At 41.7% G+C, this 18,576-nt stretch overlaps 2 protein-coding genes across 2 annotated transcripts; one reads left to right on the top strand and one right to left on the bottom strand.

Moving 5' to 3' along the window:
• Positions 1–1,596: 1,596 nt before the first annotated feature.
• On the top strand, positions 1,597–3,559 carry LOC143475311 (zona pellucida sperm-binding protein 3-like). Its single transcript, XM_076973130.1, has 8 exons — positions 1,597–2,212; positions 2,287–2,405; positions 2,479–2,582; positions 2,653–2,830; positions 2,908–3,025; positions 3,096–3,181; positions 3,259–3,350; positions 3,464–3,559. Exons 1-8 carry the CDS (start codon positions 1,640–1,642, stop codon positions 3,520–3,522), a joined length of 1,329 nt encoding a protein of 442 aa, XP_076829245.1. The 5' UTR covers positions 1,597–1,639; the 3' UTR covers positions 3,523–3,559.
• An 11,696-nt stretch (positions 3,560–15,255) lies between these two features.
• LOC143475555 (zona pellucida sperm-binding protein 3-like) lies at positions 15,256–17,268 on the bottom strand. Its single transcript, XM_076973424.1, has 8 exons — positions 16,661–17,268; positions 16,468–16,586; positions 16,288–16,391; positions 16,040–16,217; positions 15,845–15,962; positions 15,689–15,774; positions 15,520–15,611; positions 15,256–15,406 (listed from the first exon to the last, which is right to left on the bottom strand). Exons 1-8 carry the CDS (start codon positions 17,231–17,233, stop codon positions 15,348–15,350), a joined length of 1,329 nt encoding a protein of 442 aa, XP_076829539.1. The 5' UTR covers positions 17,234–17,268; the 3' UTR covers positions 15,256–15,347.
• Between the last annotated feature and the right edge of the window lie 1,308 nt (positions 17,269–18,576).

The following is an 18,576-nucleotide window of genomic DNA, read 5'->3' as shown; positions in this document are numbered from 1 at the left end:
CTTCCAGTAATGCCAACGCTGCCATCTCCCAAGAACTCCAGCGCAACATTTAATGCATGTTTATATAATCTAGGCTAAGTGGAAACACGTTGAATGATTATTTCAGTAAGGCAGTGAAATTTTCTGATTAATTTACTGTTTAATTTTCTGATTAATTTACTTTATTTTACCCAATAAAGGCTTACTACAATGTGTGCGTGAAGGATATCTTAATAGTTGTAATTTCAATGCATCACCTCTAAGTGTCACTAATTGACGAAAACACATTAGAAACATGCGTACGCCAGAGGTGAAGGTGTCGTGGGTGTACGCACTTTCTCACGTTCAAATCACATTTCGTACATCTGACCGTTTGTGTGAAACATAGCGTACGCAATGTTTTTGTGCGTACGCACCGTTCGTACATGAGGCCCCAGGTCTGTTAGGACTGTAGAGGTATAGATGGTTGGTTTATGGTTCAACCAATGTATTGTGAGTTGAGTTGTTGCTGTAAATAGTTTTCTTTGGTTTGTTTGTACTTTTTTGTATGTTTTGTCATTTTCAATTAATTGCAGTGTTATTTAGGGTGTTCATTAAAAACACCCTTGTACTGAATCGGCTATAGTGGCTTGTCATCACACTTTAATATAACCCACAGTCTCGTTGGATCGTATCTGCCCTCACCTGGAAGCAAGGTATGACACAAACACACACACCCACACACACACACACCCACTTACATATGCCACACAACAATTCCCCCCTCCCCATGCATATGCCCCTGCCATAAACACACGCATGTACAAAGTTTAATTCTTACATAAATAGAATTATCATTGAGGTACATTTCAAACACACTAGGGCTTCATTGGTGCTGTAGATGCAGGTGTCTCCCCTCTAGTCCTGCAGGAACCCACAGCACCAACACTACACATGGACAAAGAACCAGGCAGGTGCTTCTTTGTCTTGGAGCATTTTAGTCCTTGCCATCTATGTTATGTAAATCATTCATTCTTTCCCATTCAATGCTCGTACATCACTAAAATGTCCAAATAACATCACTAGTGATCACTTTCCGATGCTTTGACGACTAATAATAAGATTATTTAGTTATTTAAACTGGATGCATTTGTCAATAAAAAGATAAATGTATGGATTGCTATATATCATTATACCATATAAACCTCTGACATAAGGTTTTAAATAAACTGAGGCAGCAAAATTGGTCAAAACCTTGTGCTATTCTAAAAATGTTTGCCCACTACTACATATTCTGAACATCATGAGATTATTTGGGAAGATAAAATAAATATGATTTTGAAATCATGTAATAATCAGGAGGGGCAAACTGGATTTAAAATGAGACCTTTGGCACCTTTAAAGAAAGATCATTCTTTAAAGGTGCCAAATGGAACAATTAGTTATTTAGTGCAATTCTATAGAACACCCACACAAACAACAGTTTAAGAACCTGTGAGGAGTGAGGAGTGTTGATTTGTGTCAGCTGTGAAAGAGTAGTAACCTCATCATCAGGTTCAGAGGGGCGTTAAGTTCATTAGGAGGGGGTGGGGCTGCAAGCCTCCTTTAAGATATAAAATGGAATGGTCAAACAAGACTGCTATTGTGAGCTTTTTTTTTTTTTTTCTTTGGGGGAATAACAATGGCTTTGAATAAAGTGGGGCTTGGTGTGGTGCTGTTGCTGGGTGTGTTTGTCTTGTCTGATGCACAACTACAAGGAGTGTTCAAATCTCAACTTCCAGCTGGACTACAACCTCATCAGCAGCCACAAGCAATAAGGCAAGTTGTTGCTGGAGGGGTTTCTCAGGGGAGCCATGTATCTAACCCCACAGGGCCTGCACAAGGCTCATTTAGCCAGCAGTCTTGGAATCCTGTGCAGGTACCTGTACAGCAGACTTCCAACGTTCAGTCCCAGCAAGTACTGCAGGGACCTGTGAAGCAGGTGGCGTGGCATTTCCCCAATGAACCGCAGGTACCAGCAAGACGGCCACTAATGCAGTTTCAGATGAGCCCCCCTGTTCCTGCAGCCAGTGTAGCAGCAGAGTGTGGTGAGACTGGCATACATGTGGAGGTCAAGAAGGACCTGTTTGGTACTGGTGAGCTGATAAATCCCTCCGAGGTCACTCTGGGAAACTGTGCCGTCAGTGGGGAGGACCGTGCTGCTCAAGTCCTCATCTTCCAGTCAGCACTGCAGGGCTGCAACAGTACTACCAGTGTGAGTGTCTATGAAGTGAATTCTTCAGTGCTGTGTTAAACCTGCATGCAATAACACCAGTTCTTTCTTAACAGATGATCCAGGATGAGCTGGTCTACATCTTCTACGTCCGCTATGTTCCCCACAACTTTGCTCACACTCCTATTGTGCGAACTGTTGGTGCTGTGGTTCGTATCGAGTGTCACTATCCAAGGTATTGGACCCAAATTTGCTGTTTAGTATTTGGAAGGCTCTGTTCAATCTAATGACTATCAAATGCTTTGCAGGCTCCACAATGTAAGCAGCAATGCTCTAATGCCTGCCTGGATCCCATATGCTTCTACCCAAGTTGCTGAGGAACAGCTCGTCTTCTCCCTGAGGCTCATGACAGGTTTGTCCCATGGCTACACCAGACTTGCTGGTCTGTGCCAGAACTGGACCTAATGAGGTTTCTTCTCCAGATGACTGGACATCTGAAAGGCTCTCCAACCAGTACTTCCTGCATGATGTGATCAGTGTTGAGGCATCTGTAATTCAGTTCTACCATGTGCCCCTCCGTGTGTATCTGGACACCTGTGTGGCCACGGTGGTTCCTGATGTGAATGCAGTTCCTAGTTATGCCTTCATTGATAACCATGGGTGAGTGGCATCCTTCTGGGCTTTGTGATGGCTGCGGAGATCAAGTAGCTTTGGTCTAACTGCACAAATGATTGCAGGTGCCTGATTGATGCCAAGCTCACGGGTTCCCAGTCTCACTTCCTGCCCCAAACTGAAGCAGACCACCTGAGGTTTCAGCTAGAGGCATTCAAGTTTCAGCAAGACAACAGTGGTTTGGTATGTAACCATGTTTGGTAGGGGGGTGACTAGAATGACTGGCTGTATGAACTAACCCTTGTCTCTCCAGCTCTACTTCACATGCTTTATGAAGGCAACTCCAGCTTCTTACCCTGCTGATGCTGAGCACAAAGCTTGTTCGTTCTCTAGCAACAGGTATGTGGCTGTGTTCCTGAAACCAGCAGGTTACTGGTGAGGCCTTGCTCGTAAGCTTGGGTATTCTGGCTTCACAGGTGGACTGAAGCATATGGTGTCAACCAGGTGTGTGGCTGCTGTGACACCACCTGTAGCTTGCGGAAGTGGCGAGACTTGTCTGAGGACAGAGGTACGTGTAGGCCATGCTCCAATACCTGATGCTTCTTGGAAAGGGTCTGGGTGTTGGACTAGAGGTGATGGGGGTTTGCATGCACACCCTAAACCCATTCCCCTTTTTTGCAGGTACACTGCTGGAAGGGGAAGTAATCCTTGGTCCCATCATGGTTGAGGAGAGTGCTTGATGGGTCTGTCTTGACTGAAATAAACTTTGTGCTGCGACTCCAACCTGTCCTGTGTTGCTTTGTAATTGGGCTGAGCCCAGTCTAAATTTTCAGCTGGCATGTAAATCAATGTAGTATTTGCCAAATGTAAGGTGATCAAACCCAAATTTGAGCTGGGTTTATACATAGTGTTTTGAATTGGCGAATGTAATTTGTTGAGCGGATTGCAGATTGGCTACCATGAATGTCAATCAAAATACAACAGTCAGTGCAGATGGGCGATTCATCTACGCACATTCCGCGATCGACGTAATGAGCACCCCTGGTGTAGTGCATCTAGATGGTACATTTGTCGGCAATGGCTGAAGATGCTCATTAAAGCTGTTGATTACCTGAGCTACCAATGATTCACACAAATGAAAAACAGTATAGCAAAAGACTAAGCTTATCTGCGTATTTGATCCTCATTCCTCTGCCTTGCTAACCTTTTGATAGTTCAGACAGGAGGTAAGAGACCATCATGCTTGTACTGAGCCTGAGGAGAGATGGAATTGATATTGTGTGGCTAGTATCCACTAGGATATCCATAGTATTTCAATAATTTAACTCTCGGACACCCACCTGTGACATTTCCATAGGGGAGTTATTGGTAATCCATCAAATATTTTCAAGTCCTTGCAGTGTTCTCATGAACTCTGCCTTCTATTTTGCCACCTTCAGTTCATTTGCTGCCATTTTCTTTGCAAGATGTCTATTTCAATAGGTGTCAATCACTCTTGAATTTAAAATGTTTTGTGATTTCATTTTTCTGTAGTGTCCTTATATAGTTTAGTTTCCTTGCAGCAACATATAGAGAACGTTGAAGAAAAACTTGCTCCAGAGTGCTCTGGGGCAAAGGTTCATCTTCCAACAGAACAACGTCCCTAAGCACACAGTCAAGATGACACAGGAGTGGCTTTGGGACGACTCTGTGAATGTTCTTGAGTGGCCCTGCCAGAGCCCAGAATCTGATTTGAACATTTCTGGAGAGATCTGAAAATATATGTGGCATGAATTTATAAATGTGCCCTATTTGTCAATTGTGATTTTTTTCACTGCAATTGAAATTTGTCCTCTGCTTTTACCCATCTGTGCCGTTAGAACACACTAGCAATTACTAGGGGGCTGTGGTGCACAAGTGCCCAGAGCGATGGGCAGCCCTAACCCGGCGCCCGGGGAGCAGTTGGGGTTGGGTGCCTTGCTCAAGGACACCTCAGTCATGTCCTCAGGCCTGGGAATCAAACCTTCGACCCTTCGGTCACAAGACCAGTTCCCTACCACCAGACCATGACTGCCCAACATTTGGTTAACAATTTTAATTATAATTCTCAACATTTAAATTGCTGGGGTCAATTTGAACCCAAGCATAAAAGATGTTAGTAAATTTCAAGATAATATTTTCTAAATCTTATGGTGTAGAGCAGGGGTAGCATTTCGTCAGGTGAATGTTCCTTCCTTGCTTCCTTTTGAGGGGTGTTTCTTTATACTACCACATATCGTTTCGGACAACACTGCAAAGAATGTGATGCGTCAAGTTTAAACGCCTCCGCCGCTCGCGAAAGTATAATCCTTAATAAATAATCCAGCCTTGACACGGCTAAGGGATTACGTCACACGCAGTGCCGTGCGGCCTTAGTGCCTGTACATTTTAATAGTCCAATGAAGGTAATTTAAAAACCAGGACATTTCCTCACTTAAAAAAAACCCGGGACAGGACGTGAAATATGGACATGTCCCGGGAAATATGGACGTTTAGTCATCCGACTTTAGGAGAGCTGGACTGTTTTGCCATTCCTAGCCACGGCACGTTTAACGGCTTCGTCTCTTTCAGCTTTATACGTCTTGTCGTGTTTTGTCTCAAAATGCTTCTTAAACATGGGTTTGTGGTGGGTGTTGAGTGCAGAGCGTTGAGGAGCAATTTCGATTGGAGGATCGTGCTCTCCGTCTGAGATTTTTTAAAATAAATTATTTTTGCTGATGCTGGTCCAGCGTGTCACATGCCAGTGATTATGGTGCCATAGGTTGCCGACCCCTGGTGTAGAGTATATAGTCATCGGCAAAGGTTTTGAGAATGGTACAAGGCTTTCACCAAGTTTGCTGCCTTGGTTTTTTTAGAACCTTCTGTCAGATTATTTATACTGTTTATATGGTGTAATTATACAGTTGATGGTATAATATAAGCAATCAATGCATTCATCCAGGTTAAATAACTAAATAATCGTATTAGTCATCAAAGCATGGGAACGTGATCGCTAGTGATATTATGACACTTTAGCGATGTAGGAACATTGAATCTGACACTCTTTAAATCGCAATTCTGACACAAGACGTTCGAAAATAGAAAGATGCTGATGTTAATGTTGCGTCTCAGGGACGTGTCTGTGCTATCTAGACACATGTTAAACTCATTCATTGACGTATTTGAAAGTATGCTCAAAACATCCCTTTCATTAACCTTTTGTGACATCATTCTAGGTTCATTCTAATTGCGTGGCATCATAAGTGTTATCAGAAAAAGAAAAATCAAATTGTAATATTAACATTTTTAAAAGACATTGTGAAGAGTTAACTTAAAAATGTGGCTGAACACGTCTACTGCAGAGAAGCCTCCTCTAGTCAGGACTCTTGTGGGCCAGTGCCTAATGCACAGGAGAAAATCTAACCAACATACACAGGAGTTTTAGGGTGGTAGCAGTTCAGTGGCATTTTGTTGATGTTTCAAAAACGCTATCTTCCATGCCAAGTGGATGCATGATCAGGGTTCTGCCATTGAAAAATAGCGCCATGCTACAACGAGCACACGTGTAGTCTCAAATGAGCCGTGCGGATCCTGGAGCATAAATGGAGAAATTCTAAGTTAGAAGTGTATAGACTATCATGGAAAAGCAGACTTATTGAATATAAGCATGCCCTCCACACAGCAAAATCCTCATACTTATCGGCTTTAATAGAAAAACATAAAAACAATTCAGGACTCCTATTTAAAATGAGGAGCCATGAACAAATCAATTCACTAATCCCACTAGAGTGCAGCAGTAACAATTTTATAAAATTCTTTAATGATAAGATTGATAATATTATGGAAAAAAAAATTTGTGCTTTCTCCAGAGCCTGTCAATATGCCAATGCATCCAATTAGAAGACCATTACAGTAGTCCAATCTTGACAAGACAAAAACATGGACCAGTTTCTCTGCATCAGCTAATGAAAGTAAGTGTTTCAACTTGGCGATATTACATAAATGAAAAAAGTCAGCCTTAGTGCCATTGCATATATGTGAGTCAAATGAAAAATCCGAATCAATAGTGACACCTCAATAGTGACACCTTTTAATATGTCTTATTTCGAAGAAGTTGACATGGTAACACTACTTGATGTGATTTCATGTGAACTGGACCCTTTACCAACATGCTTTTCAAGCAGATTCTGAACTCATTAGTTAATGAAGTTCTAAAGATTGTTAATCAGTCTCTGCAACTGGGAGAATTCCCTAATATTCTTAAAACTGCTATGGTTAAACCACTATTACTATTAGAACAGAAATCTTGATCCCACAGTTCTCAATAACTATCGACCTATATCTAACCTTTCCGTTCTTAGCAAAATCATTGAAAAAGTTGTGTCAATCCAGCTGAATGATTATGTCAAAGTAAATCAGATAAATTACACTTTTCAGTCTGGTTTCAGATTTCTCCACAGCACTCAAACAGCACTAGTTAAGGTAGTAAAGGACCCGAGATTGAATAAGGATGCAGGCAAACTCTCAGTCCTTTTTCTGCTAGATTTAAGTGCCGCTTTTGACACCGTTAATCATGAAATACTTCTTGATTGACTACAGAGATGGGTAGGCCTTAGTGGCTTAGTTTTAGACTGTGTAAGTTTGTTGCTACCCCTTTGATGGAGATTTCGGGTTTACACGCACCTGAGAGGTTGGCCCAAGAGTGTGGGTTGGCGAATCTCAGGAAGGACTCCAGCATATAGATACCAAAAGGTGATTTATTGTGCGACGTGAAAGAAACAAACAAAACACTGAACAACACGAAATTAAATGGGAATATAAATATATACACTATTCACAGTTGGTGGCTCCGGCTACAACCAAACCAATAAATGAAGTCAGCCGCGAGGCTATAACTTCTACTACAAAGGCTGCTAGTAGTTATCTACATTCCACAAGAGACTCTCTTGAATCAAATCTCCTATGACACTTATACTCTAGGCCCCGCCCCAGGCCAAACCAGTGTATCGCCCTAGTGGTGTACATCCCTCCCAGCAATACTTTAATTAATCTTTTCTTACAGGACCTGTAACAAACACAAAGCATGGAGCCCCCTTCCCTCTCAAACCAGTGGATCCTCCTGGCCCAGAGAAAAGGGACCCCTGCTCCAGCTGGCACTCTTTTCATACCCATTGACCCTACAACATCTCCGGTCAGTATTCTCCTTTGTATCTCTCAGATTGTGCATTAAGATCTCTATAGTTCCTTAGGACCACCTTAAAGTGGGTGATGGGGTATGCTGGTCACCACATCACAGACTGGTTTAGATCGTATCTAACTGGGCGTGATTACTATGTTGCATTAGGTACCTCTTCCTCCACACGTCAAAAAATAACTTGTGGCGTCCCCCAAGGATCAATTTTTGGGCCGTTACTGTTCAACTTGTATATGCTTCCGTTACCACACATCATTAACAAACATGGTATTAGTTATCATCAATATGCAGATGACACTCAACTTTACATTTCTCTAGAACCTAAAGCCCTAAAATCAATTTGCTAACTGTTTGACTGCATAGGTGATATACAGACATGGATGTCTGACAATTTTCTGCAATTAAATAAAGAGAAGACAGAAGTTACTGTTCTTGGTAGTGACTCACAAAGGAATGATTTCCAGATTTATTTAAATCAAATGAATCTGAATGCCAAACTATGTGTTAAGAACCTGGGTGTCACCTTTGATAATGAGCTCAGCTTCAAATCACACATCATGACTACATGCAAGACAGCCTATTTTCACCTTCAAAACATTGCTAAGGACAGAGATTTGCTCTCTCCTGCTGACTGTGAAAAACGTGTCCATGCATTTATCATACCAAGGGTAGATTATTGTAATGCTGTTCTATCTGCTCTTCCAAAGAGTTCTATTTCTCACCTACAGCAAGTTCTGATTGCTGCTGCAAGGGTTCTGACCATTGACTGTATATATAATGGACGGTATGTCACCGTTGACTCCCATTGTGAGTTTTTGAAGCCACCAAGATGGCCGCACGGACGCTGCCATCTTGAAAATTGGAGCCAGAGCATGCGCATTAGAACCGGTAGACAGGACAGTATCTCCGCCAGAGACCGTATCTCCGCCCCGACATTCGTTAGGATACGCCCACCAGTATAGACACTTTTGACGTTTTACAAAATAAACAAAGGTAAAAGGTTTTAATACTGCTGTCGAGAGCTTTGCTGTCGAGAGTTTTGCTGGTGAGCGCGTTCACGTTTGAGCGTCTGGTATTAGATGTCAACCAATGCAGCTATTAACTGTCAATCACCTTATCGCCACACCCCTTTAAATAACGCTTAATAACTTCTATAAAATCTGTTTATTGTAGAGAAAAACACCGGGAGAAATACTAACGCAATGGGGTCTTATAGAATTGACAAAATATAATTGCTCAAAAAACTTATTTTACGTGTAATAAAAATTCAAAGTTTCTCGTCCGGCCCGTTCACTTACATGGGAATGGGCGGGGTTAAAACTTGTACTGCAGCCAGCCACTAGAGGGCAGCTGACTCACGGAGGCTTCACTTTTCACTCGCGTCGTCCAGTCCACTTATATATACAGTCAATGGTTCTGACCCACAGGAGAAAGATCACTCCAGGTCTGTCCACTCACTGCACTGGTTACCTGTCAGCTTTAGAATAGATTTTAAGGTTTTAGTGATGGTTTTTAAATGTCTTCATGGCAGAGCCGGCGCTAGGGGGGGGGGGCAGAGGGGGGCATTGCCCCCCCAAATTGTGTCGTTGCCCCCCCAAGCACAATGCAAGCAACAGCTATTTTTAAAATTATTTCTGCACCAATCACAAAAATACATTTTGCTTTACAGCGTGAAGATATTTCCTTGCTTATTTCTGATTGGCTCTTTGAGTCATATAAAATCGGCAGATCGCCCCAAACAGTTCAGTTCGGTATATGTTCTGTTAGTGGGAGTGAGAGGCAGGCATACTGGATCTTCTGAGTTTAAACTTGACCTCCACATGGTAATATTTGCTTTACTGTGGTTTTTCGTTGCTTTAATGTTACTTACGTCTTACGATACATAGGTGTTGTTTAAATTATTTTATTAGCCATTAGCGGTAAGGCTAACTTGGTTCTCCTAACACAGGCTTAAGTTTATTGATGTCTTTCTGTGTGCATTTTTCATTTAATAAATATACATTGTAGAAACACTTATAATGCATCGTTTTTTGATCTCAAAAAAATCATCTGACCGTGTGAGTGTCACACCCGAGGGCTCCTCCACACCATGTCAAACACCACCAGCGTTAGCTGACTGTGCTCTTTCCCCCGCGCAAGCCGTCGCGGCTCATGGTTTAAACCATTCCGCGCCATCACAGCCAGTATTAAATGCTTTTCCGAAGCGAACTTTTGGCCACACAGCGCGAGCTTTTAATCCGAGCTGGTATCGATCCAGGCCATGGCTTGAGTACTCTGTAAAAACTGATGCATGCTTTTGCTTTCTGTGTCGTATATTTGAGGATAAAAATGATAGAGATTTAGCGTTCACAAAGCATGGTTATACAAACTGGAAAGCGGCACTTGACAATGATAAAGGCTTTCAGAAGCATGCATCCAGTCAGTCATGTACGAGTAATGGCTTTGTGGGCAGAAAAGAAACAGAGAGAGTCAAGAGGTGACACAATCACTGGTCTATTGGGTCCAACTCAGACAGAGAAAAACCGCTACTATGTTCGAGGCATAGCAGATGTGGTTCGGTTTTTGGCTGTAAATGAATTGCCTTTTCGTGGTACACAGGAGTCAACTCGTGAGTCGAGTCAAAATGACGACATATCAGCTGGCCTTTTCATCAAGCTTTTTGAATATACTTTAACCAAAGACCCTAAATTGGCAGATATAGCAAAACATATTCCTCAGAATGCAAAATATACATCGAAAGATATGCAAAATTAGATCATTGACACACTAGCAAATATGGTTTTAATTGAAATTAAACACAAATATGACAATGCAGACACAGCAGGCATTTGTTTAAAGAGTGATGGAACCCGAGACAGGTGTAATGTAGAGAACCTTTCCTAATGATCAGGTTCATCTGTAATTCTGTTCCAGAAGAGCGTCTTATTGGCTTACTTGATTTAGATCAGCTAGATGCTGAATACATAACTGATCAAATACTAAAGCATCTCTCTGATGGAGGTTACTGTTCTGATCACATTATAAGTCAGTGCTATGATGGAGCAGCTGTAATGAGTGGGTTGAAAGGTGGAGTGCAGACACTGCTTCAAAGAAAACTTGGTAGAGAAATTCCCTACATTCACTGTTATAGTCACCAGCTACATCTCACAGTGGTCCATGCAATGCAAGCAGATTCGCGTGCTAAATCCTTTTTTGCACTTTCTAGCACACTTCATTCATTTTTCCAGCGACATTATCTGGTTCGGCATTATGACACCCCACCTCTCAAAAAGCTTCTAGAGATCCGGTGGACCAGTCATTTTGATGTGACAAATTGCTTAGTGCAGAATGAAGATGTCATTTTAAAAATTCTGTCTGATGTGTCTGAAGATTCTGATGCACCTGTGGATTTATGCACAGAGGCATCAGGGCTCTTAGTGCAGATGAGAGAAAACAATTTTTTTTTTATTGGAAAGTTCCTTTTAAAAGTTCTTGCCATTTTGAAGCCGGCCAATTCAATCTTGCAAGCCAATTCTGTAGACCTGTGTAAGGCTGGGGAGGTCATCTGTGCATCGCTGAGTGCTTTAAAAGATCTACGTACTGATGAATCCCTGAATGATCTGGCTATGTCAGAGAGTCCACCTTCAAAGCGGAAAAGGACTATGAACACACAGTTGACTGACAGCGTGGTGCTTTCCAGTGTAGGGCACAGACCTGGTGACTCATGTCATACACCAAATCAATCTTTGAGGAGGTCGCTTCTGGAAATTTTAGACAGAGCCATTGCTGAAATGAAGAACAGATTTTGTAAAAAAAATCTGGATTTGATGACAGCTGTTAATGGTCTCCTTCCTCACGATAACTCTTTTCTTGATCTGGCCATATTAGAGCCCCTACAGTAACATTATAGGTACTGACACAAACGGTCCTGAGAAATGAAATAAATGCGGCAAAGCCTATGTTGCAGAATAAATTCTTGACAAAATCAGCAAACCTTTCAACAGTGTGCAATCATCTTCAGGCCTATAAAGAAGCTCGTTCTCTACACTGTCAAGAGTTCTTACTCCCTTTCGTCGCACAATGCTGCATGACAGAAAAAGAAATTTAGTGAATCTGGGCCATGAAAAGTCAATAACCAATAGACTTGATATGGAGGAGTTTGTCAGATTATTTGCTGAAAGAAACAGAAGACTGCTTCTGTAAATTCTTTGTTCCGAGTTCATTTTAGAATACAGGCTCAGCTAAAGGTTTTAGATAATTGTATCCACAATGTGCATTTAGAGATTTCAATTTTTGTATATAGTTTGTTTGGTTATGTAATTTTTAACTTGGCATTATTTTTACATGACCTTCTGGTTGCAAGGCAGGAGTGTTACTACCACAATATACAGGTGTAGAGTTGTGTTCAATGAAAATATGATTACTGTTGTTCATTTGCACTTATAGTCTTTATATAATTTGTTATACTGTGCATAAATACTGCATTGTCACGGTATGGCGGGCCCCCTACTGATCGCCTCCGTCTACAGCAGCAGTTGTGTTGTTTTGTGTTCGTCCCTCAGATGGGCAGAGCCCGTGATCTGTCTCACCTGAGGGTCGTTTGTTTGTCTATATGTCTTGTCTTTGTACCAGTTGACCACTGGTCATTATATCCTTCATTTGGATCAAGTCACAGGTTTTTGGTTTGCACACTTTTTCTATTAAACCATCCTTTTTCCCTGAGACTTGGCGTGATCGCTTCCATTTTATTTCCCTCACCCTGCCCGTCACACATTGTACCAGTACGTTTCATAACATCAATAAAAACTTCAATACATTACCAGATTTTTTACCATTAAAGTGCAGTAGATAGGAACATTTTCCTTATTTTATGTACTTTCATATTTTTTTTCTTTTTCAAAATAGAAATGTGAAGAATACCCCCCTTCTTTACAGAATTTGTATTCTTTTTTCTTTATATTTTAATTTAACAATAATAATTTATTCCCAATATAGTTCCCAATATTCTCACTCATTCCTATTTCCACGTTTGAAAATTCTCAATCTGTGTGTAGGTACATTTGTCAGCTTTGACTTAAATTTGTATTAAAGCAATAGAGTTGTTCTATTAGTAATGGCAATTTAATTAAGTGGCCATATTAAAATTAAATACAATTAGATAATCTCCATTTACATAATCAACATGTATTTTTTAATCATTGGGTTTTAAGTTTAAGTTCAAAAACATGCATTTTTATTTCTTTACCTCATGCATCACTTTAAGCCAGTATCAATAGTTTGGCTGTCATTTATGCACAAATCAAGCCTTGAATATATATTTGGCTTATATAAAATTATATTATATACAAATAATATATAAAAACATGACTATCAACATGCCCCCTCATTAGGTTTTACTGCCCCCCCCCCCCCCCCCCCAAGCAAAGCAGTCCAGAACCGGGCTGCTTCATGGTTTTGCTCCTCTTTACCTCAGTGAAATGATTAGATATGTTTGTCAGGTCTCTCAGGTCTTCAAACAGTAATCTACTGGTGATTCCTAAAAGCCGATTAAAGATTGGCGAGGGTGCTTTTAGCCACTATGGCCCAAAGCTCTGGAACTCTCTTCCTGAAGAGCTCAGAGGTATTTTCCTCCCTGCACAGCTTTAAGAAGAGTCTCAAATCCTTCCCGTTTAGATTTGCTTTTAGTTAAGCAACCCTAAATCTGTTCCATCGAATTTACTTTATTCACATTTTATTGTTTCCTTTTTATCTTTAATTTCTTAATATTTTCATTGTCTTCTTATCTTTGCTTCCTTTTAATGTTTCTTTTTTATTTATTCTGTAAAGCACTTTAGCATATTATATGCATATATATAGTTACTCAAGTAAAAGTAAAAGTACGCATCCAAAAATTTACTTGAGTAAAAGTAAAAAAGTACTTTGATAAAAAGTTACTCAAGTAGTGAGTAAATGTGTAACGCTCACAGAGTCACACAGCGACTAGAGGGAAACCATCAGTAACGTTTCACCCGCACTAGATTACTGCCAACGAAAATAAACTTGTTGGACTGCAGAGACTGAGATGCAGATCATTTATTATACAGAATATAAAATACCATACATTCTTAAAAAGAAGCACCGTGCGGTACAACCACAAGCTTTTAGGAGCAGCCACCTAACGGGTTACCTCACTTCCACCAGCGGGGGTTGGCGCGCACCTAAAAGAATAAACCAAACAACTCAACCACACGTTCGCGTGAAACGATCCAAATAAACTCAAATGCACTGCAAATAAACCCAAATATGTAGGTGCTCCCAACACCTCACTCGCTCTGCTCCCACCGTTCCCCAACAGTACCGCCGGGCTAAAAATAAAAACAATAAATCGCATTCCATAAAAGCACGTCCGACGCTAAAAGACTCCAATCCCTAAAAGAGAGAAAAGTGGCCTAGCTCCAACGCGCACTCTGATGGCTCCTGTAAAACAATAACGCACTTTAACTAGGACGAACATCTAAAAATTGTCTGCGCTCAAAGCTCAAGCCCTACCGTGCAATGGCTGGAATAACTACTCGCCCGAAAAATTAATTTATTCCACCCACATTGAATGCATCCCATTATTATTTTACTTACTGCTCACATGCAGCTCAAAACACCCAGTCAAGCGTCTAAAAGGCCCCGAACAATCTCAACTCTGCGTGAATGGGTAAAACTCACAACCAAGACTAGAGCGTGTATCTAGTCGTGTACAATCAGCTTCAGGGCTAACGAGAACAAACGAGAGTTAATACCCTTCGTGATGTACACTAATTCAACAGGAAGACTTTGTTACAGAGTGTGCCTGAAGATACGGTGCCCTTAATTAAAAGGGCCGTATCTTCAGGCACACTCTGTAACGGAGTCTTCCTGTTACAAATGCATGAGCACTGTCTAATGTCAGTAAATTACATCATGGGAAATTGAATTACTGGAAACAATGACTTAATGATAAATTTATTATAAATATATAAAATTTATGGCTTCATGAGCCATTCCTACAAACATTTTCAGGAGATGCAACTACAGTCATTCCAGAAAGATCTCCAAGACCAGACCTGCCCATTATGAGGACACCTTTCTCCAGTGGCTTCCACCAACCTTCCTTTGTTCCTCGTGTCTGGTTTGGGCATCAAAGATGCTATGCAGGAGTACAGCAATCTCACCTGACCTTTGGCAGTTGGTCGTTTGCTCAAAACACCATGTATAAACCCAAATTTGAGCTGGGCTTTGATCTCCTTAAAGCTACATTTGGCAATTAATACATTGATTTGCATCACAGCTGAAGACCTAGACTAGGCTCAGCCCAATTGCAAAGCAACACAGGACAGGTTGTGAAGTCACAGCACAAGGTTTATTTCAGTCAAGACATCATGCCCATCAAGCACTCTCCTCAACCATGATGGGACCAAGGATTACTTCCCCTTCCAGCTGTGTACCTACAAAAAAGGGGAATGGGTTTAGGGTGTGCATGCAAACCCCCATCACCTCTAGTCCAACACCCAGACCCTCTCCAAGAAGCATCAGGTATTAGAGCATGGCCTACACGTACCTCTGTCCTCAGACAAGTCTCGCCACTTCCGCAAGCTACAGGTGGTGTCACAGCAGCCACACACCTGGTTGACACCATATGCTTCAGTCCACCTGTGAAGCCAGAATACCCAAGCTTACGAGCAAGGCCTCACCAGTAACCTGCTGGTTTCAGGACCACAGCCACATACCTGTTGCTAGAGAATGAACAAGCTTTGTGCTCAGCATCAGCAGGGTAAGAAGCTGGAGTTGCCTTCATAAAGCATGTGAAGTAGAGCTGGAGAGACAAGGGTTAGTTCAGACAGCCAGTCATTCTAGTCACCCCCCTACCAAACATGGTTACATACCAAACCACTGTTGTCCTGCTGAAACTTGAATGCCTCTAGCTGAAACCTCAGGTGGTCTGCTTCAGTTTGGGGCAGGAAGTGAGACTGGGAACCCGTGAGCTTGGCATCAATCAGGCACCTGCAATCATTTGTGCAGTTAGACCACAGCTACTTGATCTCCACAGCCATCACAAAGCCCAGAATGATGCCACTCACCCATGGTTATCAATGAAGGCATAACTAGGGACTGCATTCACATCAGGAACCACCGTGGCCACACAGGTGTCCAGATACACACGGAGGGGCACATGGTAGAACTGAATTACAGATGCCTCAACACTGATCACATCATGAAGGAAGTACTGGTTGGAGAGCCTTTCGGATTTCCAGTCATCTGGAGAAGAAACCTCATTAGGTCCAGTTCTGGCACAGATCAGCAAGTCTGGTGTAGCTATGGGACAAACCTGTCATGAGCCTCAGGGAGAAGACGAGCTGTTCCTCAGCAACTTGGGTAGAAGCATATGGGATCCAGGCAGGCATCAGAGCATTGCTGCTTACATTGTGGAGCCTGCAAAGCATTTGATAGTCATTAGATTGAACAGAGCCTTCCAAATAATACTAAACAGCTCATTTGGGTCCAATACCTTGGATAGTGACACTCGATACGAACCACAGCACCAACAGTTCGCACAATAGGAGTGTGAGCAAAATTGTGGGGAACATAGCGGACGTAGAAGATGTAGACCAGCTCATCCTGGGTCATCTGTTAAGAAAGAACTGGTGTTATTGCATGCAGGTTTAACACCGCACTGAAGAATTCACTCCATAGAGACTCACACTGGTAGTACTGTTGCAGCCCTGCAGTTCTGACTGGAAGATGAGGACTTGAGCAGCACGGTCCTCCCCACTGACGGCACAGTTTCCCAGGGTGACCTCGGAGGGATTTATCAGCTCACCAGTACCAAACAGGTCCTTCTTGACCTCCACATGTATGCCAGTCTCACCACACTCTGCTGCTACACTGGCAGCAGGAACAGGGGGGCTCATCTGAAACTGCATTAGTGGCTGTCTTGCTGGTACCTGCGGTTCATTGGGGAAATGCCACACCACCTGCTTCATAGGTCCCTGCAGTACTTGCTGGGACTGAACGTTGGAAGTCTGCTGTACAGGTACCTGCACAGGATTCCAAGACTGCTGGCTAAATGAGCCTTGTGCAGGCCCTGTGGGGTTAGAAACATGGCTCCCCTGAGAAACCCCTCCAGCAACAACTTGCCTTATTGCTTGTGGCTGCTGATGAGGTTGTAGTCCAGCTGGAAGTTGAGATTTGAACACTCCTTGTAGTTGTGCATCAGACAACACAAACACACCCAGCAACAATACCACACCAAGCCCCACTTTATTCAAAGCCATTGTTATTTCCCCCAAAGAAATAAAAAAAAAACTCACAATAGCAGTCCTGTTTGACCATTCCATTTTATATCTTAAAGGAGGCTTGTAGCCCCACCCCCTCCTAATGAGCTTAACGGCCCTCTGAACCTGATGATGAGGTTAGTACTCTTTCACAGCTGACACAAATCAACACTCCTCACTCTTAAAACAGGTTCTTAAACTGTTGTTTGTGTGGGTGTATGGTTAAACAGAATTGCCTTAAATAACTCTTTTCAGTTCCCTTTGGCATCTTTAAAGAGTTATCTTGTTTTATTTAATTGATTCAATGTATAATACTGCCATGATTTACCTTTAAAGTATGCCCACACTACAGAATAATTGGACTGATGTTAAATGCAGTTTGCTCCTCCTGATTATTAAATGATTTGAAAATCATATTTATTTTATTATTTTCTGAAATAATCTCATGATGTACAGAATATATAGTAGTGGGCAAACATTTTTAGAATAGCACAAGATTTTGACCAATTTTCCTGCCTCAGTTTTTTTTAGAACCTTGTCAGATGTCAGATGTTTATATGGTATAATGATATATAGCAATCCATATATTTATCTTTTATTGACAAATGCATCCAGTTTAAATAACTAAATAATTTTATTATTTGTCATCAAAGCATCACAACGTGATCGCTAGTGATGTCATTTTGACACTTTAACGATGTACGAGCATTGAATGGGAAAGAATGAATGATTTACATAACATAGATGGCAAGGACTAAAATGCTCCAAGACAAAGAAGCACCTGCCTGGTTCTTTGTCCATGTGTAGTGTTGGTGCTGTGGGTTCCATAAATAGAAATGATAGTTCTATTTATGTAACAATTTAACTTTGTGCATGTGTGTGTTTATGGCAGGGGCATATGCATGGGGGAGGGGGGAGTTGTTGTGTGGCATATGTAAGTGTGTGTGTGTGTGTGTGTGTGTCACACCTTGCTTCCAGGTGAGGGTAGATACGATCCACCGAGACTGTGGGTTATATTATAGAGCGATGGCAAGCCACCATAGCCCATTCGGTACAAGGGTGTTTTTAATGAACACCCTAAATAACACTGCAATTAACTGAAAATGACAAAACATACAAAAACGTACAAACAAACCAAATAAAACTACTTACCATGTTTTTCCATGTTTATTTGCTTCTTCGGCTGCCTTGACCTTTTCTTCAGCTTTCTGGAAAAAAAAAGCTTTTTCTTTTCTTTTCTCTTTTGTTGCTGAAGTTCCAGTTGCTGTTTCTCATATCTCACAGTCAGCTTGAGCATTTTAATTTGCTGATTCAGGTCTCTCTTCAGCTCTGCTATTTCCTGT

Source organism: Brachyhypopomus gauderio, chromosome 14 (genome assembly GCF_052324685.1).
Source record: "Brachyhypopomus gauderio isolate BG-103 chromosome 14, BGAUD_0.2, whole genome shotgun sequence".
NCBI lineage: Eukaryota > Metazoa > Chordata > Actinopteri > Gymnotiformes > Hypopomidae > Brachyhypopomus > Brachyhypopomus gauderio.
Note: the sequence above shows the minus strand (reverse complement) of the source record. Positions and strands in the feature narration are given on the sequence as shown.